The sequence below is a fragment of the Punica granatum genome, chromosome 3 (genome assembly GCF_007655135.1).
Source record: "Punica granatum isolate Tunisia-2019 chromosome 3, ASM765513v2, whole genome shotgun sequence".
NCBI classification, from domain to species: Eukaryota; Viridiplantae; Streptophyta; class Magnoliopsida; order Myrtales; family Lythraceae; genus Punica; species Punica granatum.
The window spans coordinates 32022034-32049482 of NC_045129.1; the positions used below are offsets into that span (position 1 = coordinate 32022034).

Consider the following 27449-nt stretch of genomic DNA (forward strand, 5'->3'; position numbering starts at 1 on the left):
CTTGGCCTATAAGTTTTTTGGTCTATCTACTGCCCAAAGTTCAAACTAATTATTTGTAGCACACAATCTCTTTTAAACGCCTTCATGAATTGAATACGAACTGGGACTGGACTTTCGTGCTCGGCACTTAAACCGCATGGTGGACTTCGTCTTGCACCTCGAGTGAGAGAAGGAGGGGGAATAATTGACAATGAGGCCACAGTTGGATCGAACTAAGATGAGGTGCACTTTGACTGGCCGGAGACTAGACTTGGTGTGGTGTGAACCCACATACAAGTGTACGAAAGCATAACTCCCTCTGATACCAGCTTAAAAATCCATTGGGCTCATACGGCCCTCTGATACCATATTAAAAATCCATTGGGCTCATACGAGTTCGGGCTCATTTCCACTTAAAAGCTCAAGCTGATAAGTGGTGGTTCTAAAACTTCATATAAACCCATAGGTATTTTTTTCATTTTTTCCATGTGGAATTTATAATTCTCAACACCCGCTCTCACATACAAGCGCTCTTTTGGCTACTCTCTGATCATGGCGCGGTGTTGGTACACAGCTCTCGGACACACTGATCATGGCGTGGTGTTGATGCTCATTCGCACATGAGTGGGCATACACGTAACTTGGACTCCTTGGGTCTATCTACAACCCAAAAGCTTCGACTGAATGGCTGCGGCACCCAATTTCTTATAAATTTGTGATTTTCTCTTGAATTTTTCTGTGTGGGACAAATATCTCTCAACAAAAGCAAAGAGGTTGCAACTCATTGTTCGAACGTTTAGTCAAAACCCGACCAAAATGTTTGCCCCTGCACTTCAGTTCAAGTAGAATTTCTCGTTCTTGTTAATCCCTAGGACTTCTGATGAGCGAAAATGCTGAAAACCCATAATCGAAAAGGATGATCGAGAGCGGTTATTTAAGTTCAGATCTTAAGGATATTTCAGATGCTGTCCGGACTTGGCATAGAAAATAAAACTTAACCGGAATGTCATTCAGCTAAATCCGAATCAAATTGAACTCTTACAAAACTGGAAACAAGCACGAACCAAACCCAAAAAGTGTGTTCTTTTATTTACAAATCAATTTGGCTAATATTTACCCGCGTTGGACTTGGTAGAAAACATGAGCAGTGCCACGACTATCCAGTCATGTTCGGGGTCGACCAAGAAACAGGTCCTAGTTGAACCATTGGCTGGCCATTAAGTTCACGGCTTAACATTATAAGATCAAATGATGGAGCTAGTCCCCCCGTTCTCACTGATCAATTCGAAAGTTCCATCTCTATGCTAATTATATTTGCTGATTAAAATGTTTCATTTCCCCTCTTCCGTATATACTTTACCTTGTTAGCCAAAAGCAACCAAGCACTCAATTATAAAGTAGCAGAAAATGCTATTATTTGATTGCTCAACTTTTTCTTCTCCATGTCTCCTCCATGTGATGGGCCTGTGCTCATGAAAAGGTATTTCACTGACCTTCTGCATCATCCCAAATAATCTCCGAAGAATCTGCGTGCCGCCCCTCGCCTTTTATATGTGCAAAATGAGATCCGAGAATAACCCGAAATAGAAAAATTAGCTTTCCTACCACTCAGGAGAAAAGATAAAATGTATGCGTATCTGAATTTAATTACTCCTTAAAGAGCTAGAAATCGGGTATAATTCTCAAGGTGGATTCATTATCTCGTGTTGTTACCGAGAGCTTGAGGTCCGAATCATTTCGGAAGCTCTCAAAGTTCACAAACTACAGTAGCCTAGAAAGCAAATATATTACGCTTACGACTGTGTTTTCACACTAACAGAAACAACACACTGCTAAACATACAAATCCAGCATCCAAATGAAAGCATCTGTAGACGTCAACTACTTGGGAGGCCAAAAGTACGCATAGGCAGCAAAAAAGGACTGGATCATGGTGAGAACCAGAAGAACTACCGCTGCTAAGGCTGAGATGAAGGACCATCGTGTTCCGAAGTAAGTATGCTTGAATTCAGCCCACCCCACCTTCCAATCATTCTGGCAGTACTCGTTCACATCCTCGAAAACCTCAGACAGGTAACTCTGGTCTATGTCAAACACAACGTCCTTCCCCACTTTGTTGAAGAACCGGGCAACCTCGTCGTCCGTCCCGAAGTAATTCTCCACTATCTTACGGTCACAGAGGAACCCGGCATCGCTTGGGTTGCTAATAAGGCACCCCATGAAGGTTGCGTAGGAGGTCATGTGCTTCGTGCAGTTGCTATAACACTGCTCATAAGCGACAAAGTTGAGGAACAACGAGCTTGATAAGTCATCAATCGTGAATTTAGGAATCTCGAGCCCGCCATTCTTGAATTTAATGTCAAGGAAGCTGTCAGACGACTCAGACCGCCTTAGCTTAAACTTGACCCCAGCAAGATGAAGCTTCCTCGAGCACTGGATTAATTGCTGGTACTCGCTCTTGCAGTTGCGGCTAGTGACTTCCTGGGTTGGGGGAAGGTAAGTATCTCGAAATAAGTCGAGTAGGTGCTTCACTCCCTGCTTGTGGTCGTAGTACTTCTTCAATACATCGGGACGGCGCAGGGCCATTTTGTCGAAGAAGCTGAGGGCAAGTCTTGCTAGGGAGGGATGATTGCAGTTGCCGTCATTCTGGTTGTTGCTGCTGCTGCTACTGTTTCTGCTGTTGGGATTGTTCGTGTTGGTGCTCAATTTCCCAATGCAGAGCTCATAGAGGGCTTCAAGAACAGAGTAAGGGATCTGGTTCTCGAGCAGGAGTAGGTCTCGCATTAGGAATGGGAGGACCCATGTCATCTTGAACAGCGGATCATCCTGGCGGGGAGGGATAACGCCCTCTACCTCGCAGAACAACGCGATGATAAAGCACCTGATTTAAGGGAATCGACAACATAGTATATATGTTATTGATCACAAGATTCTATCGTAACCGACGGAAATAGAAATACAGTTCTAGGGCATTATAAGCTAAGTATTTTTTTTCATTGTACCAACGTACCCGTCAACAACCATCATCTCGACGAGTTCATAACTGTCGTAGTTGAGATACTCAGAATAGCTTTCCCGGATGGATTCCTCCATGCGTGAGACGGTCTTGAAGAGTTCAAGGGGGTGGGTCCCGTTAAAACGAAGGAGGTCATCAAGGAACCGCCACTTATGCTCCTCGATCATGTTGAACTTGGGGTTGCCGTGGTGGTAGGGGCCGATGGACGTTGTGTGTGTTGGGAATTGGTGTATGCCCTAGAGGCAATCTATAATCAGTTTTGTAATATGATATCTATTTCATTATAAAACGAGGCATATCTGTTATTGTGTAGATTGCGCTAAATATGATTTTACACAATAATGTCCTTGGAATAGTAGGTTCAATAGGCATCAAGTGTGACTTGATTGTGAGATCCTATAATTACTGAACATTATTCCTAAATGTCCATAGTCAAAGTATTATCGTTAATTAGGACAACGGTAATACGGTTAGACTAGTGTGAGTGTTGATTGATGACCAAATCTCATAGGTCATGGATATGGAGATATCAAATCACACCACATGTATACATTAAGAGTAATGTGTATTGGACTGACCCGCCATGAGATTGCTACATGGTTTGTTACGTGATTGTCATTAGCATATCTCAAAGTGACTATAGTGTAATGGTCCTTTGACTTGAGGTCACCATGGATTCCTACATGTAATGTCATATACTTTGATACTGTCAAACGCTACCGTAACAGGCTGGTTATAAAGACAGTTATTGGGTATATCACAGAGCATGGAGAGGAATGTGAGTAACCAAGATAGGATTTGTCCCTCCTACGAAACGGGAGCGATATCTCACGGCCACTTGGTGGTTAAGTCTAAAAGTGTATGCATACCCAAATGAGTCGATATAACGATATCGAGCTCATTTGTTCTGATAGACTTACCCGGTAAACTAAGAAAAAGAGATATTGAGCCATACAAGGATGTCATCGACCATGCCTTGGGCTCAATAGAGATATAGAGGACAAATGGATTATATTACATGGTAACGTAGGTCACAAGGTTCGTCGAGAAATTGACTTTCCGATTACTTGAGTAATAGTGATGCATTGCTAGATGCCGCTCATTGTTTGTAATATTGAAATAGAGATTTCGATATTACTGTCAACGTAATTGGGAACCTACAGGGTCACACACTACGACTAAATTGACGAGATATTTTGGAATAATAAAAACGTCTAATTGAGATTAGATGATTTATGGTGTGACCGATTAATCGGATATTTAATGAGATTAAATTTGTCGATTAATTAGACTCGATTTATTAGATTAAATGGACCAAATTGATGCACAATTAATATGGTGACACATGGCTTTTGTTTGGATGGACATGTGTATGGACACATGTCACTTGGGGACACTAATTTCCCTTCATCCCACATCGGTCATGGGAAAAGAAATTGTCTCCCCATTTGCTTATAAAAGCAGTAGAAGAGATGGATTCAAAAAAGTGTGTGTGTATGCTTTATATGTATAATGTGTATGCATATATATATATATATATACGTGCAGACATATTTATATACATATATGATATGTGTATGCATATAAGTTTATATTAATATAATTTGGGTTGAATTGTTCAAACTCAAATTGGTCCATTAGTCTAAAAATTTCGGGTGTTGCATCGGTGTTTCTTTCGAGTGTTGGTCGCTAGCACCGCCGATCTCGAAGACTCGTCGACAAAGTCGGTGTGGATACCGGTAGAGGCGTCACGCGTGGGACGCTCGGTCGACTATATTAAATATTCCAGGTACGCTTTTATTTACTCTTATTTTTCTAGTAGGTCTTGGGATTAGTTTCACGGGTAGGAAATTTTGAATTTCTGTTCCTTTTTCGCTTCCGTTGCGCCCCGTGAAACTAGCAATTGGTATCAGAGCCTAGCTAGTTAGAATCTGAGTAGATAATAGCATAAAATATGATTTTATGCTTGGTACTGGTATGATTATGTTTGATATTTGCGGTGCATGACTGTTAGACATGGACTATGTCCTAGTTGTGTTAGTATAATAGTTATACGTGTGGACTATTATGTAATAGTTACATAATAGTGTATAGTGAGATCGATTAAATGTTAATCAAATCCCTCAAAATATTAAATCCATATCCTTCCACCGTGTAACGCTCGTCAAGACCAAGATCGATGAGTGTGTAGACCTTGCCTTCGCAGGATGCCCTTATCTATCCTAGTAAGACGTTGTGTTTACCAGTGGGTCGGACTTAACTGAGCAAGCCTAATAAGATTAGGAGTTCAGAGGCATGTAGTTGGGCATCGATCTATAAGATAAATTTGAATAAGGAGTTATTCACTCAACTAATCAAGAGTTGCATGTGATGCAATTGGGAAAGTGAGTTCCCTACCTAAATAGCCAGTTCTTGGTGAATCAGCCCTCGCTGACTCAGAGCTTGGTGAGATATGGATCTTGAGCTACTATGAGAATGATATTCTCTGAATCAATGTTGAGGGTCATTGATTTGATATAAATAGTGGGAGCAATATTTATAAAGTCCTCATTAAATATTGTTGTGTCATAATACTTATTTTGTATATTTCTATGGTAGTTACCATGGCAGGGAGCACTTCTAGTACTTTCTGTTTGCGATCCGTCCTTGATAAGGACAAACTGTCAGGGAATAATTTCCTTGGTTGGTATCGAAACTTGAGAATTGTTCTCACCCAAGAAAAGAAGCTATATGTCTTAGAGCAACCTCTTCTTGCGCCACCGCCTGACGATGCCCCCCAAGCTGAGAAAGATGCTTATAGTAAGCATCATGATGATGCCGTAAACGTCGGATGTCTCATGTTAGTCACCATGGACTCGGAGCTTCAGAAGCAACACGAGAACATGAAGGCGTACGATATGATCGTGCATCTCAGGCAGCTCTATCAAGAGCAGGCCCGACATGAGAGATTCGAGATCTCTAAAGCACTTTTTCAGGCAAGGTTGACTGAGGGTAGCCCGGTGGTCTTCATGTACTCAAGATGATTGGGTACGTTGAGACTCTGGGAAGACTGGGATTTCCTCTTGGTCAAGAGTTGGTCACAGATTTAGTCCTACAGTCGCTGCCCAGCAGTTATAGTCAGTTCATTATGAGCTATAATATGAATGACTACAATAAACCATTGCCTGAACTGCTTAGCATGTTGAGAACAGCTGAGCATGATATCAGCAAGGGGACATCCGTTCTAATGGTCCAAGGGACCAAAAGAAAGGGCAAGAGCAAGAGTAAAGGCAAGAAGGCTAAAGGTGCATCCAATTTTGACTTGGGTGCGTTGAAGCCTAAAGCCAAGGTGGCGAAGAATGATTACTGCTTCCATTGTGGCAACACTGGACATTGGAAGCGGAATTGTAAGATATACCTGGAAGAGTTGAAGAAGAAGAAGGGAAGTGAGACTTCCACTTCAGGTATCCATGTTATAGAGATTAATGTATCTACTACTTCTACATCTTGGGTATTAGATACCGGATGTGGTGCTCATATTTGTGGAAATATGCAGGACCTAAAGGACAGTAGATCGTTGACAAAGGGCGAGGTGGACCTACGAGTTGGAAATGGAGCAAGAGTTGCTACATTAACTGTAGGAACTTATCACCTAGTTTTACCTACTGGGCTTGTATTAGATCTTAACGACTGTTATTATGTACCTGCTATTAGTAGAAACATAATATCTGTTTCTTGTTTGGACAAGAAGGGATTTTGTTTCACTATAAAGAACAAGTGTTGTTCTATGTACATGAATGATGTATATTATGGCAGTGCACATTTAAGTAATGGTCTGTATGTTCTTGATCTAGATACGCCTATTTATAATGTGGAAACCAAACGGCTCAAATCTAATGATTCGAACCCGACTTACCTCTGGCATTGTCGTTTAGGCCATATTAGCGAGAATCGCGTCTCTAGACTCCATAAGGATGGATTACTGGACTCGTTTGATTTAGAATCGATCGAGACATGCGAACCTTGCTTAATGGGGAAAATGACTAAGGCCCCTTTTACCGGAAAAGGTGAGCGAGCTAGTGATCTTTTGGCTCTCATACATACCGATGTATGTGGACCAGTGAACAAGCTTGCTAGAGGTGGGTATCTCTACTTCATTACATTTACTGATGATTTCAGTAGATTTGGATATGTGTTTTTGATGAAACACAAATCTGAATCCTTTGAAAAGTTCAAAGAATTTAAGAATGAAGTGGAGAATCAGTTGGGTAAGAGCATTAAAGTTCTTCGATCAGATCGAGGAGGTGAATATTTGAGCTATGAGTTCGCTGACTATCTTAAACAGTGTGGGATTTTATCTCAACTGACTCCACCTGGAACACCACAATGGAATGGTGTAGCTGAGAGGAGGAATCGAACTTTATTAGATATGGTTCGATCTTTGATGAGTCATGCAAACTTACCTGACTCCTTTTGGGGATATGCTCTACAGACAGCTGCTCTCATATTAAACAATGCTTCGTCGAAATCAGTTGAAAGGACACCATATGAGATGTGGTATGGGAAACGTCCCAAGATGTCTTTTCTAAAGATATGGGGTTGCGAAGCTTATGTGAAGAGATTGTCTTCGGATAAGCTTGGCCCTAAATCGGACAAATGTTACTTCGTGGGGTATCCTAAGGAAACTCGAGGATACTATTTCTATAATCCCATCGAGGGCAAAGTGTTTGTCGCTCGAACTGCGGTATTCCTTGAGAAAGAGTTTCTCTCCAAAGGAACTAGTGGGAGGAAATTAGAACTTGGGGAAGTTCTACCACAAAATGACATTGACCAATCGACGGGCGATGTTTCAGAACAAGTACCACAAGTTGTTGTGGCACAATCTTCTACACAGGTGACACAGGAGCCTCGTAGGTCTAGTAGGATACGTCATGAGCCCGAGAGATATGGATTTCTCGTGACTCAAGACAATGACGTATTGCTCATAGATAATGATGAGCCTACAACCTATGCGGAAGCCGTAATAGGCCCAGACTCTGAGAAATGGCTGGAGGCCATGAGATCTGAGATGGAGTCCATGTACACTAACCAAGTATGGACTTTGGTTGATCCACCTGAAGGGGCAAAACCCATTGGGTGTAAGTGGGTCTTCAAGAAGAAGACTGACATGGACGGTAATGTGATTACCTTTAAGGGCCGACTTGTGGCAAAAGGTTTCAGACAAGTTCATGGTGTTGACTATGACGAAACCTTTTCCCCAGTAGCTATGCTTAAATCCATCAGGATCTTGCTTGCAATTGCAGCTTATTATGATTATGAGATCTGGCAAATGGATGTCAAAACTGCTTTCCTGAACGGGAAGCTCCTCGAAGATGTGTTTATGACACAACCTGAGGGTTTTGTCGATCCACATTGTGCCGGAAAGGTTTGTAAGCTACAACGGTCTATTTATGGACTGAAGCAAGCTTCTAGGAGCTGGAATCTTCGTTTTGATGATGCAATCAAAGAGTTTGGTTTCATCAAGAATGAAGATGAACCCTGTGTTTACAAGAAGGTTAGTGGGAGCGTAGTAATCTTCCTGGTGTTGTATGTAGACGACATACTTCTGATTGGGAATGACATTCCTTCCCTACAGTCTGTGAAGACTTGGTTGGGAAGGTGTTTCTCTATGAAGGACTTAGGCGAAGCTACCTACGTGCTAGGTATTAGGATCTATAGAGATAGATCCAAGAGACTGCTTGGCCTAAGTCAGAGTGCATACATAGATAAAGTGCTTCGGCGCTTTAGCATGCAGGATTCTAAGAAAGGGTCGCTGCCTATGTTACATGGCATAAGCCTTTCGAAGGCTCAGAGTCCTTCTACTCGAGAGGAGAGGGACCGCATGAATAGGATTCCATATGCGTCAGCTATTGGATCCATCATGTATGCTATGTTATGCACTCGATCAGATGTCTCGTATGCTTTGAGTATGACGAGTCGATACCAATCAGATCCAGGTGAAAGACACTGGATTGCAGTAAAGAACATCCTTAAGTACTTACGAAGGACTAAGGAGATGTTTTTGGTATATGGAGGCGAAGAAGAGCTCGTTGTAAGAGGTTACACCGATGCTAGCTTCCAGACCGATAAGGACGACAGTAGATCGCAGTCAGGGTATGTGTTCTGCCTGAATGGAGGTGCTGTGAGTTGGAAGAGTTCCAAACAGGAGACAGTAGCCGATTCTACCACAGAGGCCGAGTATATTGCTGCCTCTAACGCTGCAAAAGAGGCTGTTTGGATCAAGAAGTTCGTGACAGAACTTGTTGTGGTTCCTAGCATCGCAGACCCAGTGGATCTCTATTGTGACAACAATGGAGCCATTGCGCAAGCTAAGGAACCCAGGTCTCACCAGCGATCCAAACATATACTCAGGCGCTTCCATCTCATTCGCGAGATCATCGACAGAGGAGATGTGAAGATATGCAGAATACCAACAGATGAGAATCTCGCAGATCCACTTACGAAGCCTCTTGTGCAGCGCAAGCACGAGGCTCACACTAGATCTATTGGCATAAGACATGTGCCAGATTGGCTCTAGTGCAAGTGGGAGATTGTTGGGAATTGGTGTATGCCCTAGAGGCAATCTATAATCAGTTTTGTAATATGATATCTATTTCATTATAAAACGAGGCATATCTGTTATTGTGTAGATTGCGCTAAATATGATTTTACACAATAATGTCCTTGGAATAGTAGGTTCAATAGGCATCAAGTGTGACTTGATTGTGAGATCCTATAATTACTGAACATTATTCCTAAATGTCCATAGTCAAAGTATTATCGTTAATTAGGACAACGGTAATACGGTTAGACTAGTGTGAGTGTTGATTGATGACCAAATCTCATAGGTCATGGATATGGAGATATCAAATCACACCACATGTATACATTAAGAGTAATGTGTATTGGACTGACCCGCCATGAGATTGCTACATGGTTTGTTACGTGATTGTCATTAGCATATCTCAAAGTGACTATAGTGTAATGGTCCTTTGACTTGAGGTCACCATGGATTCCTACATGTAATGTCATATACTTTGATACTGTCAAACGCTACCGTAACAGGCTGGTTATAAAGACAGTTATTGGGTATATCACAGAGCATGGAGAGGAATGTGAGTAACCAAGATAGGATTTGTCCCTCCTACGAAACGGGAGCGATATCTCACGGCCACTTGGTGGTTAAGTCTAAAAGTGTATGCATACCCAAATGAGTCGATATAACGATATCGAGCTCATTTGTTCTGATAGACTTACCCGGTAAACTAAGAAAAAGAGATATTGAGCCATACAAGGATGTCATCGACCATGCCTTGGGCTCAATAGAGATATAGAGGACAAATGGATTATATTACATGGTAACGTAGGTCACAAGGTTCGTCGAGAAATTGACTTTCCGATTACTTGAGTAATAGTGATGCATTGCTAGATGCCGCTCATTGTTTGTAATATTGAAATAGAGATTTCGATATTACTGTCAACGTAATTGGGAACCTACAGGGTCACACACTACGACTAAATTGACGAGATATTTTGGAATAATAAAAACGTCTAATTGAGATTAGATGATTTATGGTGTGACCGATTAATCGGATATTTAATGAGATTAAATTTGTCGATTAATTAGACTCGATTTATTAGATTAAATGGACCAAATTGATGCACAATTAATATGGTGACACATGGCTTTTGTTTGGATGGACATGTGTATGGACACATGTCACTTGGGGACACTAATTTCCCTTCATCCCACATCGGTCATGGGAAAAGAAATTGTCTCCCCATTTGCTTATAAAAGCAGTAGAAGAGATGGATTCAAAAAAGTGTGTGTGTATGCTTTATATGTATAATGTGTATGCATATATATATATATATACGTGCAGACATATTTATATACATATATGATATGTGTATGCATATAAGTTTATATTAATATAATTTGGGTTGAATTGTTCAAACTCAAATTGGTCCATTAGTCTAAAAATTTCGGGTGTTGCATCGGTGTTTCTTTCGAGTGTTGGTCGCTAGCACCGCCGATCTCGAAGACTCGTCGACAAAGTCGGTGTGGATACCGGTAGAGGCGTCACGCGTGGGACGCTCGGTCGACTATATTAAATATTCCAGGTACGCTTTTATTTACTCTTATTTTTCTAGTAGGTCTTGGGATTAGTTTCACGGGTAGGAAATTTTGAATTTCTGTTCCTTTTTCGCTTCCGTTGCGCCCCGTGAAACTAGCAGTGTGTGGCTGGTAGGCCTTCTCGTTGATCTCAGCAAGGCTCTGCGGGACCCGGAAGATGCAGCACGACCTTCGACCTGCTGATTGGCTTAACTGCTTCGGCGGTTCCTTCATTCGTCCCTCGAGCTCCATTAAGCGCTCCGGGCCGATGGTGATGGAGAAGCTCCGGGGTCGAGACTCAGGAGAAGCTCCTCCTCCTCCTCCTCCTCTTCCTTCGTACTGCATTATTATGCCGCCGGTGATTCCTCCTCTTCGGGACTGTTCTTGTTTTATGTAATTGCCAGTGCATTATTTGATCCAAGGTCGAGGGGTATATAATAGAAGAACATTTGGTGCAATGTCTGCATCATTGACTTGGAATTGACTACGATAAATCGAAGAGGAAAATGCTCAGAAGAAACGGGAGAAATCATCGGGTTGTTGCTAGTAATGTCAATTATCTCTTTTGGATTCCTTTTGTTTTTTTGATTCTTTGGAGAAGATTTTTCTTTGTTTTCATAAGGCGGACCATTTCTTGATCCTTTCATCTGTCCAAACCGTCATAGTCCATGTGATTAGACTCGGTATGTTGATTTCCTCTTAAACTCAGCTAGAGAAAACTGTAATGTTTTTCTAGTACTCAAGTATGTACATTTCGTTCGATGATCGATAATTAGGGGTATATTTAGTGGTTGAAGTCGATATATGTCGACGCATTTTTTCAGGTGCCGAGAATCCTTTCTCAAAGATAGTTTTTGCAACGCTCTTGGAAGCATCAGGTTAGCCTTTTCGGCCCCAAAGAGCAATAGCGTTTGCAAAACATGTTTTTTATTACTTGGAATAGTTTTCTTATTAAAGCTCTTTACAATACTCTCCATATGAAATGGTGATTGCCAGGTACGATCCTCTGCTAATCTGGCAAAATTCTCCATAAGCACTTTATATATTTTCTAGCATGTAATTAGGTGTTTATAAAAACGGATTCTACTTAATCAATCATCTTTTTTTAATTTCAACTGTTTTAAATTATTATCTCGCAAACCCTATAACATATTCTAAAATCAGTGATTAAATTTCAGCATTTTTCCATTAGCAATTGCACTCTCAACCCAAGTCTGAGAGGGCTGCTAAAATGCTAATATTCAGCCGATGCTTCTACTGACACATCAACCAAAATAGAGACAGTGGAAGGACAACTTGCCAGTGAACAATTAAGTCACGAGGATATAAACAATTCAATTACAAGTACCTCGGCACTTGACATTGCTTTCCAAAAAACAAAAGTTGACATTCGAATTTCCCGAATTAATATTCTGCTATTATTTCTAAGAATCAAATGGCTGACCGTCCTTGTAACCGAAAAATGGCTGCCCATCATCAAGATTGGACCGGCCCACTAGACACTGGCTCGCTCCCTAGGCATTTATCATCTGGGAGAATGGAGTGGTACCGTGTGAAAAGCCTGAGATATTTGTCAATGGACCAATGAGAATCAAAAAATTATTACAAATAACATCAACTTTTTTGGGTCACAATGGTCGCCCATGGACCTTGAAAACAGAACGGGAAACGAGAAATAACAAGGCATGGGAAGACCCATTGACGATGATTGAATGTGAAACTTCTTAGTACATGGGCAAGGATGCGTCTTATTATACTACACTCCGTAATCTGCCAGTCAAACAGGCTTGTGCCGATTGTGGAGCCAGGGATACCTCTGGACAGCCCCCGCAGCATCGAAAAATGATGCAGATGTCACCAAGCGAGTGCTGGTAGCGTGCTCCAAGACAGTCAGCAGCAACCTCCTGAAGCCCAACAAGGTTATTCTGGGCTCCGACAGACCGACGCCACAAAAGTAGTGCCAGGGGAGGTGGCTGAGCACACAAGGGCCCTGCAGAGGTCCGTACCAGCAGCAGTGCCTATTGTGGTATTCCTGTCTGGTGGCCAGAGATAGGAGCAGGTGACCGTGAACCTGCAGGGTGTGAGGAAGCCACAGACCCTATCGTTCTCATGTGGACGGCCCCTTTAGCAGAGCACCATCAGGGCCTGGGCAAGCAAGGTGGAGAACGTTGGCAAGGCCCAGGAAGCCTTCCTCACCCAGTGCAAGGCCAATTCCGACTTCCGAGGCCATAATTGGCACCTACCAGAGGAATGCCAACAAAGCCGAGGGTGCCTCCGAGAGCCTCCATGAGAAGGACCACGATTACTAAATGAGGTTGCTCCATAGATGTGTTCTTCTGATCAAAAGAATCAGTTGTGATCTTTTCCTATTTGTTTTGTCTTCAAAAAAAAAAAAACTCCCAATGTTTTAGTTTAGAAATATATCGTAAAGAACATTTTTTTCCATGGTCGCGAAACTGTTGGCGGCTTCTGGGCTTTGAAGCCGTTTAACCAAGACATGTATAATATGATACACGGCACCAGCATGTGTCAGAGCTTATTGGCTTGAATACTTGCACACATCAACATATAGGCTCCATTTCTTCAGCCTCTGGCTTTTCATCTATCTTTTTTCCCGAGGAATGTAAAGGATAAGAAGAACCATGTCGGATTGGACTTTACGATGTCTTAGATTATGACAAGTTACGTGAAGTGCAGTCCTTTCTTTTCTTCCCTTGTTTTTCTAGAAGGACAACTATGGAAAATTGGAAGCTCATTCCTAGTTTCTACAGATACTTTTAAACTGATTAAACATATTATCGACACCAACCTAGCATGACAGTTAGATCCTTTTCCAATAGAAGCAAAGGTCAATGATCTAATCAATACTGGTAGATATATTGCATATGCACACAGATGCAATGGGGATTATTCGCAAGAATTTGGTCACGCTATTGGTGCCTTTACAAGAACAGAAGGGAAGTCGAGCACGACCATCTTCTTTATAGCAGCAGAGAAATTAGCAGAAAACCTGACATGATGGGATGGCTTAGGAAGGCGCTGAAGTCTTCTTTCTCCTTGAATGTCATTAGGAAGACATGGGTGAAGCCGTGTCTCAGGATGTCTTGGCTTTCAGTGTCCTGTTCCCTGTCAAAAAAACCTTAATTAGGAAGAAATTGTGATACTGTCATGGATATCCGTTGCACTTGGATAATTAGGACTCACCATTCAAAGGATTTGACAAAATCGATCTCGGACACGAGCTTCTCCATTCCATTCAAGATCTCATCCACTGCTGCATCATCCTTGAACTCGACTATTGCCACGTGCTTGTAGTCCGCTATGGATCAGTGATGTGTGTGTAAAGGATACAGAAGCAAGTCACTGCAACCCGTATTTTATACTGTCATCGTGCTATTTGCCTTCTCAATCAAGTTTCAAGAATAACCGGAAATTGAAAACTAGCTTCCCTACCCCTGAACTCGAGCAACAATTTGGGAAAACACAAGCCCGTGCATTCGAATTTACCCAAGAACATGGGATAAGTCGAGATCAATTGGCTCAAATCATTATCTGTAGTTATTATACAAGAATTGAAGGGAAGTATACTGAAGTTGCAAAATTCACAATCTCGAGTGGCCTAAAGAGTAAAACAAACCACTCAGAACTTCACCTGTAGAAATCAGTGATTGTTCTTGGGTGGTCGAAAGTAAGCATAGGCAGCGAAAAAGGATTGGACCAGGGTAAAAAGCAGAAGAACTACCGCGGCTAAGGCAGAGATGAATGACCATGGTGTGTCAAAGTAAGTGTGCTTGAACCCAGCCCACCTTACATGCCAATTGTTCCGGTGGTACTCATTCACATCTTCGAAAACCCTGGAGAGGTAGCTCCGGTGTATGTCGAACACAACGTCTTTTCCCACGTTGTTGAAGAACCGGGCGACCTCATCGTCGGTACCAAAGTAGTTCTCAACGACCTTCTGGTCGCAAAGGAGCCCTGCATCGCTGGGGGTGTTGATGAGGCACCCCATAAAGGTCGCGTAAGTCGTGATGTACTTGGAGCTGTCGCTGTAGCACTGCTCATATGCCACGAAATTGAGGAACAACGAGCTTGAGAAGTCATCTATCGTGAGAACGGGAATCTCAAGGATGCCATTCTTGAAGTCAATGTCAAGGAAGCTTTCGGACTTCTTCGGTTTGAACTCGACCCCTGCAAGGTGGAGCTTCCTCGCTGACTGGATCAATTGGAGAAACTTGCTTGGGTGCCTTAGGAGTTCCGGCTTCGGTGGCAGGTAAGTCTGTCGAAACAAGTCGAGGAGGTGCTTTCCCTCACAGTCGTAGTACTTCCCCAACACTTGCACAGGGCGCTGGACCATGTAGTTGAAAAACACGAGGGCAAGTTTTGCTAAAGAGGGACGATCTTGGTCGCCCTCATCCCCGTTGTTCCCAATGCTGCTACTGCTGTTGGTGGTGTTTGTGTTGGTGCAGGTAAAGTTGCCAATGCAGCGATCAAAGAGGGCTTTGAGGACAAGGTAAGGGATCTGGTTCTCAAGCCGGAGCAGATCCCGCATCAGAAAGGGCAGAACCCATGCCATTTTGAACAATGGGTCATCGGTTTCGGCAGGGCCAAGCCTCCCTACCTTGCAGAACAGCTCAATGATAAAGCACCTGATCAAAAGACAAACGAAATTACAATAGAAACAGAATTGCCACGGGATCAGCACAATCAGCGCAATTGCAAACCAAGTGGTTGGTTACTCAATCTCAAATTCCATTGAGACAAACATGGCGGATATTTGCATATTATTTTAGTGACTCATGCTATAGTTATATATATATGATCATCTCATCCTATCAAACTCAATGGAAATGGAAAACAAAAGTGGAATCATATAGCTCTATAACATATGAGTTCATTGTTTCATTGTTCCAACGTACCCGTCGAGGACTATCATCTCGATAAGTTTACGGTCATCGATATCAAGGGCCTCAGAGTAGCTTTCCCGGATGGATTCCTTCAAGGGGTAGACGGTATCGAGGACGTCACAGAGAGTGATGCTACCAGGAGGGGTTCTGGGGCGGGCGAGGAGGTCGCTGAGGAACCGGCCCTTGTGCTCCTGGATCATTCTTAACTTGGGGTTGCCGTGGTGGTAGGGGCCGATGGACACTATCTGGGGCTGGTAGGCCTTCCGGTTGATCTCGGCGAGGCTCTGCGGGACACGGAAGATGCAGCACGAGCTCCGGCCTGCTAATTGGCTCAGCAGCTTTGGAGGGGCATTTATTTGGCTCTCGAGCTCCGATATGAGGTCCGGGTCGATGGCGACGGGGACGCTGTGGTGGTTGGACTGAGTGGAATTTCCTCCTCCTCCACTTTCTCCTCCGTTCTGCATTACTCTGGTGCTGGGCGATTGCTGGGCTGGAACTCTAAGCTGAATACTCTGTGGAGTTGATGATCGTCGGCAATTGCTTGTGTTGATTTAGTCCGAGGCTAATAATAATTGGAATGATTCAGGAACATGATTGCAGACATTGGGTCGTTGACTTGGGAGTTGATTTCTGTTATCATCATTATCGTAAGAACTCAAAAAATAAAATAATAATAATAATAAATAAATAAAGGCTGGCAAGAGCAGGACATAAAGTCGACAAAGGGGAAGACCACACTTCAGGGCTGCGGAGAAATTATTTAATTCCGGAATCTTGGTGATGGTTTCATTTTAGCAATACATCTGTTACATCCGTTAACGTGGTTTATCTTTATAATTATGGATGCATTCGCAAACACAAGTTCCCCCCGGAGCCCATTTGATGATCAATTACCGGTGGCAAAGTTCGTAGAATAAGTTATTTATGTTTATTCAGTCGATGGGCTCGTAGTCGAGACTATCTTATTGGTTCTTCTGTTACAGTTCTTCATGACGCTTGTGACGATTGCGCTCACAAAATTCAAGTTGCCCATGTAGATTTTGATCGACGAAAAATGATCCCCTGCCATTTTTGAAAAATTCCATCATCCCTCCGAAGGATCATTCAAGCCGCCTGCAACCATCATATCGGTATTTTGTGCAATCTCATGAAAAATTTGTACAACAACATCCACCGATTCCTTAAGTAGACCAAACTTCAGTTCCATCTTCCTTGTAACTTCTGTTCGATCTTCCTCGTAACTTCTTTGGTTTGACAGGCCATCAACTAGAGCTCCCAAATAAAATATGCAAGTCAATAGATGCAAGAATTAGCTATTTCAATATAAACATGTACATACAATATGGTCGGAGCTGAGCCTTGTTCATAAATATGATGATTCAATTCTCTAAGGCTTCCTATTTCAATCTTTTGAGCTGGACCACCTGCACCCAGATTGAGCCTAGCCCTTGCTGTGAACAATTTAATGATGTCAGACATGTCGAAAATCATGACATAAGTGAAAGCCAATAATACTGCTTAAGCGCAGTCCCATTTCGTCATAGTGCTGCAACCAGCGAAATGCATTTGATTTTACTAGTTTAAATGGTGCAGCTATCTCGAGTTCATAGAATATGTTGCGATTACTTGAGTAGATACTTGATATGAACCGATGCCATGAACAGTTTCTCACTATATGAACAATTAAGTATAATACGTTTCTTTCCCTTTATCGAAGATGAAGAAAAGAGAAGGAAGTACTCCGAGACACACATTGATGTCCGCCCCCAAAAAAAGAAAAAAACCAAAACAAAAACATTTCACGAAGGCAAGCTGATACCTAAATTAAACGAGTATAAACAAATAAATTGAGGATATCTCATGATTCAATGAAAAATTTACAGTGAAACTCGTAGAATTCCTTGAATTCTCAACATGAACCAATTAATTAATTAATTATACTCTCTGGCTGATTTCTTGGAGAATCAAATCACTGATGGATTAGAACGAAAAAGAGCTTCTTCATTGACAGAGAAAAAGCACACAACAGAACATTCATCGTCTTCAACTGTTTATGTATATATAACATTAACCCTCTGATTAAAGCCAATGCCACAAACTGACAGAAAACAAATATTACAGAATGTAACATTAAAAACCTCACACCAAACATGTAAAAAGTTAATGATTCCTTTTCTTTCTTCTATTTTTTTCCAGAAAGATTCTAATTTAAGGCTTCTATGTTTTTGCTGAGCTCTTCCAGCTTCTTCATCCTCAGTTTCTCGCTCTCGCTTACCAGCTGCTCATGTTGATTCGTGACCGAGACATATCGGAAAGAGAGTATTAGATTCTGCTGAGCAAGAATTTGAAATATAGCAAGAAATATATGTCCGTTAATTATTAATTTTCACCTCCATCAACTTGGCAACGAACTGAGTCTTCTCTCTGTTCTTCTCATTGAATGCCTCCAAGGCTTCTTTGTATTCCTTCTCCTGTGTCGAACAAATCGATCCGAGACCACATCAATTTGAGGTTGTTAGTATTACTAAGACGTTGGGGAACATAATTATGCTTCTGAACTAATTATAATTATCGTATGAACCAAAATGTCATCATTTCCGAAGCTTAATATCATTATTAATGTACAGAGGCTACCACATTATAGTTCCTTCTAACGTTTATGATTCTAATGAGTCATAGAATTAACATTATAGTGGTTGTAAATCGCTACAACGAACAAATGTGCATATTTATGATTTTTTTTTTGTATGGATGTAGGACTATTTGTGTAATGATGATATGAAATCCGTACATACCTTCTTCTGGCAGCTCAGCCCCAGAGGCCTCAGTTCACGATTGACCGTGTCTATCCTCTTGCGAACCATCGCAACTTCCTTCCTCATTGGATCTGTTAGAGCTTCGAGCTCCTATGGTAGAATTTGCATTTTCCAAGAAGCATCCAATATATTATTGCATTTATTGTCAAGAAATACGATAAAAGAAACTTCAGAAGAACAAGGTATAACGTTATTTTTTATATGCTTCTCGTAACGACAACAGAAAACAGGAAAGTGTTAGAACTACAAGAAACGTACTCTGTTACCAGCCAGAGCTCTTCTGTATCTCTAATTGATTCCGGCCAGTGACCAATTCCCTCCATTTACTTCGGTGTTTTAATTAAGTAGAACGACCTTATAGATGGCTGAGATAGAATTTTCGACGAACCGATCCAAATCTTTCTACTCCGGTCATATATTGAATGTAAAGTATCACTTATAGATGCATTACTTACATCGTGAATCTCAGCCAAACGCTTGCTCGCTTCCTCCACCCGGCCCAGGTGGGCGTGGACCTTCTCCCTGATCTCCATCTTCTTCCTCTCAATCTCCTCTTCCTTCACCCGGAATGCCGCCAGAGACGAATGAGACATCTCATCACCGTGCTCGTCCTTCATCGGGCTGCTCTCGCTGTACGTGATGATCCCTGAGTCCTTCATCTGCCTCTGCGGCGTCATATGCCGTTGCTCGGCCGATCACTACAATTCTCTCTTGTGTTTCGATAACTTTCGGTCTCAGAGCATACAATGATCTCCTTTCCCTTGTGGGTTTGGTGGTATAAAAGGACCGAAACCTATGGCGTCTGCAACCAAATGTGACAGTGATGGCAAATTGGCTCTGACGCCCATAATTAAAATGTTTGGAGAAGATTTCATTTTGTCCAATCGGAGATTATAATTTCACCTCAATCACACGTCAAATGCTATAGAATAGGCAACTGTATTTAATTATATGAAATTATGTCTTATTGGTCACAGCAGCTTTTTATCCTTAATTTTTTCTTGTTGCATGTATAATTTTTCTTTTTTCGGTAAATGTATGTATAGCTTTTTGTTATATGTATATGTGAACAGTGAAGATGGGGCTTCTTTTGGTGAATAGCTATTGTCTTGAGTTGGTGTATGGGCAAATTCATCCAACAGCTGAAGATCTTCCCTTCGAATTCAGGTATCTGTTGGAAGCACCGGTTTCGGTTTTGGTTTCTGTGACAGTGTTAGAGGAGTATTCGATTGTTGACAAATCGTTGATTTATACAACATCCGGTCCTCTATGATCCTATTCTTTCGAGCGATCTGGATAGATGTATGAGGAATCAAACTCACAAGACAATGAAGGTTAAAAAGAGAAAGAGAAGAAATTGCACGTGCGAAATATGCGACTTGGGACAACTGCGTGTCATCTGTACATTCACGGGTGAGTAAGTCTCGGCAGTGTTTTCTTATTCACCAAGCCATATTTCTTATATTTATACACCCAAATGCTTATATGATCAGAAAATACCAAAAGTATATATATCAAGATGAGTTATTAAATAATTGTAGGGGGTGTATATATATATATATATATATATATATGGGCTTGGAACTGGCAGATCAAGTCATTTGTTTTCGTAAAGATTTCAGAAAAAAGTTTACTTGATCGGACTTTATAAAAGAATGTAATTAATTCGGGTTATACGATTAGGTTGCCTCACAAAATTTAAGACACATCACATGCTTGTCATAAACAAGCACCGACGGTCCAACAACATGATCGCGTCTTTTTCTTTTTCTTCTACTTTTATCTTTTTTTCTTAACTTTCCAAAAGTTGTATCTTAGCTACTGTAGATTAACTCAAGTGGTTTAGCACATTTTTCCATTAAATAATATTTCAGATTCGAATCTCGTGAATCATGAATGAAAATGAATTCACGATTATGATAGTTCTTTCACTTAGTGGACTAATTGTGCTCAAACCTGAATTAGTCGGAATTTATTGGTTTTCTAGACACTAATTAATAGGTGAATATATATGCATGTATATATGAGGATTTGTGCTTGGAGTGGAAGATTGCTCGATGGTTTTTAACAGTGATGGGGATGAAAGACAGCAGAGAGAGAGAGACGTAGAGGACAAGACAAGAATTGGAGAAATTGTCAGTAGCAAAGTTTTTGCTTTCTCATCACCCCACGATTATAACACGGCATGGGAATTTTTTGGAAATTTTGTAATGATTCTTTTTTTTCAGTGTAAATCCTAGTATTCGGAAGCCCAATTGAGCCCAACTAATCCAGTCAAACCGGATCGATCCACTAAGGCGTAAACCAACATAGATTCTCTGTATTTACAAGGACTCGGCCCACTTAAGGAAAATAGTGTCAACCTATTTAAACCAATCCACATTGGTGTTGCTTTTTTTCCCCTTTAGTTGATGAAGTCTGAAAGATTTAAAGTGAAAAATCATTACAAAATTACCAAAGTTTGGCGCAAGTGATTCGGCACTTATTCCGCTTAAAGTAGGTCTCGATTTAGAGTATTTTGAATGGAGAAAATTCACGAAGAGAGAGTTTTACCCTTTAGTGCGCCGACCCAACTCGCATTAGAATATGTGTGCGTCTAGTTTTGATTGATTATGTGGAAGTTATCTTCTCTTGGAACTTCCTCACACTATAAACTGATAAATCTAAAACGTGAAGCCAATCTTAAGATTAAGGAGCTCGAGTAAATGTTCCATTCGAGCAATATAATTATGTAGAAGGTTGCTAACAGGAAACAAAAAGAAAGAAAAGGAGCCAAATTTTGTAGAAATGGACTAAATACTCATCCGATCATCCACAGGTTTGCAGGGGCAATTCTCCTTGCAGTAACTGGATTTACCATTAGTCATTGAGCTAATTAATAATGGTACAAATTTGATTCGAGCTTGGGCTCGACGATGCCACCTGAACAAGTACATCAACAAATTAGCGGTACCTTTTCGAAAGCGCATTTCCCTACAAAACAACCTCACCAACACCACATATGTGCACATTATATTTGTGAAACCTTTGCATTTGACATATTGTCTAAAAGAATTTAAAAGCTGATGTATTGCTTGGGTTGCAAGGGAATGGCTTTCCTTTGTTTCCCCTCCCATTTTCCTTTTCCCTTCCCCTCTTCTTTTCCTTTCGGATTCATGGGGACCATTATGAAGATGAAGCAAGAGAGTGAAGATCTTGCTTTTGACTGGCATTGAAATTTCACCCTATTGACATATCTAATCCAACCAAAATGCTGTTGAGCATGAAAGTTGACATGGATAAGGTAGGTTAAGATAGCATTATAATTATTTGATCCACGCACATCACTTTCCTTCATATTTTTCAATAACAAGTATAATTTTCTCTTTGAACTCATGAACATCTCCACAAGCCCATTGATTCAAGTAAGAAGCACCCATGTGAGTAACCTCATGCAAGACCGCTTCTGCAAGGGAAAACATGCATCTACACTCACTTTGAGAATAGGTCTATGACCACAATAAGAAATTTTCTCTTGCCACCAGCAACCGACAAAGGCCCTAACAGGTCGATTCGCCGTGTAGAGAAAGGCCACGCAACGACTATAAGAGTGAGCTCCGCTGGGAGAGCCCTACCTGCCTTCCTATATGATTGACACTGCCAGCAGTTCTGAACTAGACCTCTGGCATTAGCCTGCATCGTGGGGCAATAGTACCCTTGGCGCAACGCTTTCCTTGCCAAGGTCCTTACTCCTTGATGAGCCTCGGCAATACCTTCATGAATCTCGCGAAGCACATAGTTGGCATTAGCAGGTCCCAAGCAATGCGGAAAGGTTCAGAGAATCCCCTCTTATACAACCTTTTGTTAATCATGGTTTACTTTGCGAACAACATTCTTAGCCTCCTTGCTTTGACGGGATCATCTGGCAGCACATCTCTCTTCAAGTAAACGACAATTGGAGTCATCCAAGTTGCCTTTTGATCCACAACCATGACCTGTGCAGCAGCAGTGCTTCCCTCTTTCCTCAGGATCTCAACGAACTGGATCCCTTTCGCCTCGACCCCCTCAGTGCCAATCTTGCTAAGGGAATCAGTTTTGCAGTTCTCCCCTCGTGGGATTAACTCTACCTTGAACTGAGGGAAACTTGCCAACAGAACCTTCGCTTGTTCTGCATATTTGATCATGCGATCCTCCTTGGCTTCGCACTCCCCTAGCACTTGATTCACAACTAGTTATGAATCACACTTCACACGCAAGTTTGTGACCCCAGCCCCTTTCGCAATCATGAGGCCTATGATGAGCGCCTCATACTTCGCCTCATTATTGGTGGCAAGGAAAGTCAACACCATGGCACACTTCAGCGAATCCCTTTCTAGTGGGACTAGAACACAGCTAAAGCATGTTGCCTTCGCTATTGAGGATCCATCAGTCATTAAAATCCATGGTTGGTTCGTAGGATGCCCTGCCTCAAAAGGCTTTGCATCCCTACCAGTGGCTTCGCTGATAAAGTCTGCCAAGGCCTGGGGCTTGATCGTTGTCCTCAGAGCGCAGTTTATGCCAAACTGACTAAGCTCCACGGCTCACTTCACCATCCTCCCAAATGCATTATACTTCTTGAATACGTGCTTAAGAGGCTAATCAATATGCACCACCACACGGTGGGCCATAAAATATGGGCGGAGCTTATGTGAGGCCTACCACCAACACTATGCCCCACTTCTCAATAGCCATGCAGTTCTTCTCTGTTGGGAGCAACACCTTACTAATATAGTAAATTGGTTGCTGCTCTATCCCCTCCTCGAGGATCATAACTGAGCTAACAACAGTGTCAGAAACTCCAAAGTAAGCGAACAGGGTTTCACCCTGCATCAATTTCGCTAGGGCGAACAATGTGTACAAGTGCTCTTTAATCCCCTAAAAAAGCCGCTTCACACTCCTCAGACTAGACGAAATTTTTCGCCCCTTTGAAGGAATAGAAGAAAAGGGTTGCATTTGTTCCTTGACCTTGCTAGGAACCCATTCAATGCAGCTAACCCCCTGGTCAACTTCTGCATTTCATGAGCATTCCTTGGGGAGGCCATGTCCAGAAAGGCTTGAACCTTCTCGGGATTGGCCTCGATCCCCCATTGAGTGATCATTAACCCTAAGAACTTCCCGAACTGTACTCTAAAAGCACACTTCTGAAAGTTCAGTCTCATTTGGTATCTCTGCAGAGTGTCAAAGGTTTCCTGCAAATCTATGCAATGACCACTTGCAAGGCAGCATTTCACAATCATGCCATCTACATATGCTTCAATAGTCCTCCCTAGTTGTTTCGTGAACATCTTATTGACCAGCCTCTGGTACGTAGTGCTTGCATTCTTCAGGCCGAAAAGCATTACCTTGTAGCAGCACACCTCATTGTCTGTAAAGAACGTCGTGTGCTCCTCATCAACAAGTCAATTCGCAGTAGGGGATACGCATCTTTTAGACACGCTTTGTTCAGATTTGTGAAGTCTACACGCATCTTCCACTTCCCATTGCTTTTCTTCACCATCATTGTGTTAGCCATCCAGGTCTAGAACCTGACTTCGCGGATGAAATATGTCGCTTTGAGCTTCGCTACCTCAGCTTTCAAAGTGTCAAGCCTCTCGCCCAGCAGGGATCTTTTCTTCTGGACTATTATGGACTACAGGCCTTACCCCTTCTTTGATGCTCGGGTAATGAGTAATCACACCTGGGTCGATCCTAGGCATGTCAGAGGTCTCCCAAGTGAAAATGTCCAGGTTCTATTTCAAGAAGTCCACGATCTCTCCCTTGACTTATGGGGAAAGTAAGGACCCTATCTTCAACTTCTTACCCTCAACATTCACAATCATGTCCTCTAGCTCCTCCACCGGTGCAGGATGTCAAGCCTCTTCGATCTGATCAGAGTCTAACACCATGGTTTCCTCTACCTTCTGCCTCCCTTTCAGGGAGTTCACATAGCAATTCTGTGCAGCGATCTAATCTCCATATATCTCCCCCACACCATTACTTATAGGGAACTTCAGCTTCAGGTGAAATGTGAAGGGTATGACCCTTATGTCATTCAGCGTCAGCCTCTCAATAATGGTTTTATAGGAAGAGGGCAAGCTCACTACTAAAAAGCTAACCATCTTATCTACCATACGGGACTCTTTCCCAAATGCTATAGGCCGATCAATCACCCCTGTAAAGTCAGCTATATTTCTAGTAAAGTTAATAAGAGGAGTGCTCACTTGCTTTAACTTTTCCTGCAGGAGTTTCATCTAGACAAAGGCCTCATAGAACAAGATGTCAGCGGAACTTCCATTGTCGATCAGTATCCTCTTCACATTGAACGAGCCAGTACGAGTGGTGATGACTAATGCGTAGTCATGAGGGTACCGAACATGCTCCACGTCACACTCTGTAAATGTGAGCGATTCCTCCTCACTTTCCCCCGACCGGGCACGCTTCCTCGTGATGTCGACAGACATGGTTTGCCTAGCGTAGGCCTTTCTAATGCTGTTGGAGGATCCGCCCAAGGCCTCCCCTCTAACAATCACATTGATTACCCCATTGCGGGGGGTGTCCTCACGCTTGACGCTTCGCTCTCTGTCGCACTTATCCCCCCGTCGCTCCTCCTAGCAATAGGGACGATATGCCCCCCTCGACCTCTCAGCTCCTCTATCCGAGCGTTTGCACTTTGCAGGCAGGGACCTTCTAGGAGACGCCCTTCGCAGTGGACTCCTCTTGTGGCCCTGCCCTACACAAAGCCCTCAAGGTGTCCCTGCTATATGAGCTTCTCTATCGCCAGACCAAACTCCCTGCAACTATCCATTGCATCGGCGTACGCCCTGTAGTAGGCACAAAATTTGGACTTGTTCCTTCCAAAGCTCTCTTCTTTCTTGGGAGGCGAAGGCGGCTTCAGCAGGCTCAACCTCTTTATCTCGTTCAGCACTAGGGATTGCGGAGCTGTCAAGGGGATGAACAAATCTCCCGGCTGACCCTGTCTCTGCTCTTCTTTGGGCGATTCATTTCGCTTCTTCCGACCTTTTCCTTAGCTTTTTTATCTGGCGTCAATTCTTCCTCCAACGTCATAAGCCTCTTAACCCTTGCTGCTAGATCAACGAGATTCACTGCTAGAGTAATTGTGAGGTTCTTCTTCCGGTTCATATTCTTCAGACCTCTCTCGAACGCGGAGATCGTCTCTCATGGAGTGACCTGGTGCACCTCCACGACAAATTTGAAATACTTTGTCGTACCAAGCGCAAAGTGTCTCTCCATCCCGCTGCTCCATTCTAAACAAGTAGTTCACGTTCTTCTTGATCTTCTGCGTTTTCTGCTAACTCTACACAAACGCATCTCGCAATTGCTCGAAATTTTTGATGGATCTAATCGGGAGCGAGTTGAACCACTCCGCGACACCCCCAGTTAACGTGGCCGAGAACATGAGGCACTTGACATTTTCATCTATTGTTCTCCCCAGTAGGACGTAACACGCCTCCGGACGTGGTCGTGAGGATCCGCCTTGTCATCATGCAAAGTGATCTAGGAAAAAGAGAATCTGGGCGGCAACTAAGTATTCTAGATCTCCACGGATAGAAGGAGGGCGACATTGGAGTTAAACACAGGGAACCCTATCATCTTCATCTCCATCTCCGCGAAGCGTTCCTCGACCATCTTGTTGACCTTCTCTGTTGTCAGCAAGGTCTGAGGTATCACCATATCCAAAAGTAGCTCCGCAGGCTGGGAAGCACTATTCTCATTCGGCACCTTCTTTTGTTTCTCAAGAGACTCCGAGTACTCCGAACGGACCAAGCCTATAGGACGATTGGGAGCGTCTTCCTCCGATCCTCTCATCTCATCCATGATCATCTTGGCCAAAGTATCCTCCTAACGCTTGATCACGGCCCGAACTTCCGCCCTAAGAGCCTCGAGAAGGCTATTAATCAATTGTTCATCCTGATCATGGGCTTGAGAAGGTGGGACACCACTTGTCGCGCCTAGAGCAATCCTGGGGAGTTGCACATCATCCGGAGGGTGATTCGAATGTTGATCGGCCCTACTATCTCCAGGGTTCACCCTCGAATTTGCCTGACTTCTAGTCATAACCATCCTTGCAACTTTGAAGTGTCCAAACACAAATAAGAACCATAAAAAGCCTAAACTTTTCACACGATTCTCACAGACTGTGCTAATATTATGAAATGTGATTTGGGTTGAATCCACGTGTGATCCTCGTGCTCTCAAATAATCTATAAAAGGGGAAGATCAGGGTGGTGACCCGATTTTCCTCTCAATGCTCAAGTCAACCAGGGTATTCACGAGAGCAGTAATATGTCCCCTATAGACAATGGGCATACATTGATATTTATATATGATCATGAAGATATTTGTTACATTATTTCAATAGAATTCTCAATACATCATACGGATATTGTATTTTCTTACATCATGAAAGATACTCGGGCTCTACATTGACCCAGGCAAGCCGCGTACTTCATTGGGCACTCGTCGTGGGCTAAGAGCTTTGCCCCTTAATGGGCTTTAGAGACCCATGGCCCATCAAGTGTTGACCCAAAATTCAGTCCCTGATAAATTTAAAACTGCTGAAATCAAAATTAATATTTAAAATAG

At 42.5% G+C, this 27449-nt stretch overlaps 4 protein-coding genes, 1 long non-coding RNA gene and 1 pseudogene across 8 annotated transcripts; 2 read left to right on the forward strand and 4 right to left on the reverse strand.

The window, feature by feature from the left end:
• Positions 1-1648: 1648 nt before the first annotated feature.
• On the reverse strand, positions 1649-11399 carry LOC116200254 (UPF0481 protein At3g47200-like). 2 transcript variants are annotated; one of them, XM_031531079.1, is made up of 3 exons: positions 11257-11399; positions 2989-3211; positions 1649-2859 (listed from the first exon to the last, which is right to left on the reverse strand). In XM_031531079.1, exons 1-3 carry the CDS (start codon positions 11378-11380, stop codon positions 1860-1862), a joined length of 1347 nt encoding a protein of 448 aa, XP_031386939.1. In that variant the 5' UTR covers positions 11381-11399; the 3' UTR covers positions 1649-1859. The 2 variants fall into 2 exon arrangements, with proteins under 2 accessions (XP_031386939.1, XP_031386938.1); XM_031531078.1 differs by having other exon boundaries at positions 2989-3204; positions 11250-11399.
• Positions 11074-11866, forward strand: LOC116200258. Its single transcript, XR_004155701.1, has 2 exons — positions 11074-11136; positions 11251-11866. It is a non-coding gene; the product is annotated as an uncharacterized LOC116200258 (long non-coding RNA).
• Positions 11867-12804: 938 nt separating this feature from the next.
• Positions 12805-16782, reverse strand: LOC116200253 (UPF0481 protein At3g47200-like). 3 transcript variants are annotated; one of them, XM_031531077.1, is made up of 4 exons: positions 16045-16782; positions 14935-15774; positions 14333-14491; positions 12805-14254 (listed from the first exon to the last, which is right to left on the reverse strand). In XM_031531077.1, exons 1-3 carry the CDS (start codon positions 16494-16496, stop codon positions 14455-14457), a joined length of 1329 nt encoding a protein of 442 aa, XP_031386937.1. In that variant the 5' UTR covers positions 16497-16782; the 3' UTR covers positions 12805-14254; positions 14333-14454. The 3 variants fall into 3 exon arrangements, with proteins under 3 accessions (XP_031386937.1, XP_031386936.1, XP_031386935.1); XM_031531076.1 differs by having other exon boundaries at positions 14871-15774; positions 16045-16781; XM_031531075.1 differs by having other exon boundaries at positions 13982-14254; positions 14333-15774; positions 16045-16780.
• On the forward strand, positions 12870-13439 carry LOC116200535 (annotated as a pseudogene).
• Positions 16783-18010: 1228 nt separating the features above from the next.
• Positions 18011-19663, reverse strand: LOC116200256. The gene is made up of 4 exons (XM_031531081.1): positions 19304-19663; positions 18828-18938; positions 18423-18503; positions 18011-18310 (listed from the first exon to the last, which is right to left on the reverse strand). Exons 1-4 carry the CDS (start codon positions 19523-19525, stop codon positions 18236-18238), a joined length of 489 nt encoding a protein of 162 aa, XP_031386941.1. The 5' UTR covers positions 19526-19663; the 3' UTR covers positions 18011-18235.
• A 3039-nt stretch (positions 19664-22702) lies between these two features.
• Positions 22703-24205, reverse strand: LOC116200536. Its single transcript, XM_031531379.1, has 4 exons — positions 23832-24205; positions 23526-23643; positions 23080-23389; positions 22703-23037 (listed from the first exon to the last, which is right to left on the reverse strand). The coding sequence occupies exons 1-4, from the start codon at positions 24203-24205 to the stop codon at positions 22703-22705; spliced, it is 1137 nt and encodes a 378-aa protein (XP_031387239.1).
• Between the last annotated feature and the right edge of the window lie 3244 nt (positions 24206-27449).

Excerpts from the sequence above, each read along its gene's own strand:
- LOC116200254 (XM_031531079.1), bottom strand. The coding sequence starts at position 11,380 with ATGGAGCTCGAGGGACGAATGAAGGAACCGCCGAAGCAGTTAAGCCAA. Across the intron at positions 3,212-11,256 it reads CAACGAGAAGGCCTACCAGC|CACACACAACGTCCATCGGC; the intron begins CACACACTGCTA and ends ACCAATTCCCAA. Across the intron at positions 2,860-2,988 it reads GAGATGATGGTTGTTGACGG|GTGCTTTATCATCGCGTTGT; the intron begins GTACGTTGGTAC and ends CCCTTAAATCAG.
- LOC116200253 (XM_031531075.1), bottom strand. The coding sequence starts at position 16,496 with ATGCAGAACGGAGGAGAAAGTGGAGGAGGAGGAAATTCCACTCAGTCC. Across the intron at positions 15,775-16,044 it reads GAGATGATAGTCCTCGACGG|GTGCTTTATCATTGAGCTGT; the intron begins GTACGTTGGAAC and ends TCTTTTGATCAG.
- LOC116200256 (XM_031531081.1), bottom strand. The coding sequence starts at position 19,525 with ATGACGCCGCAGAGGCAGATGAAGGACTCAGGGATCATCACGTACAGC. Across the intron at positions 18,504-18,827 it reads GGCTGAGCTGCCAGAAGAAG|GAGAAGGAATACAAAGAAGC; the intron begins GTATGTACGGAT and ends TGTTCGACACAG. Across the intron at positions 18,311-18,422 it reads TCGTTGCCAAGTTGATGGAG|CTGGTAAGCGAGAGCGAGAA; the intron begins GTGAAAATTAAT and ends CAACATGAGCAG.
- LOC116200536 (XM_031531379.1), bottom strand. The coding sequence starts at position 24,205 with ATGCTTTTCGGCCTGAAGAATGCAAGCACTACGTACCAGAGGCTGGTC. Across the intron at positions 23,644-23,831 it reads TTGAATGGGTTCCTAGCAAG|CTCAGTTATGATCCTCGAGG; the intron begins GTCAAGGAACAA and ends CACTGTTGTTAG. Across the intron at positions 23,390-23,525 it reads AGTGGGGCATAGTGTTGGTG|TTTGGCATAAACTGCGCTCT; the intron begins GTAGGCCTCACA and ends GAGCTTAGTCAG.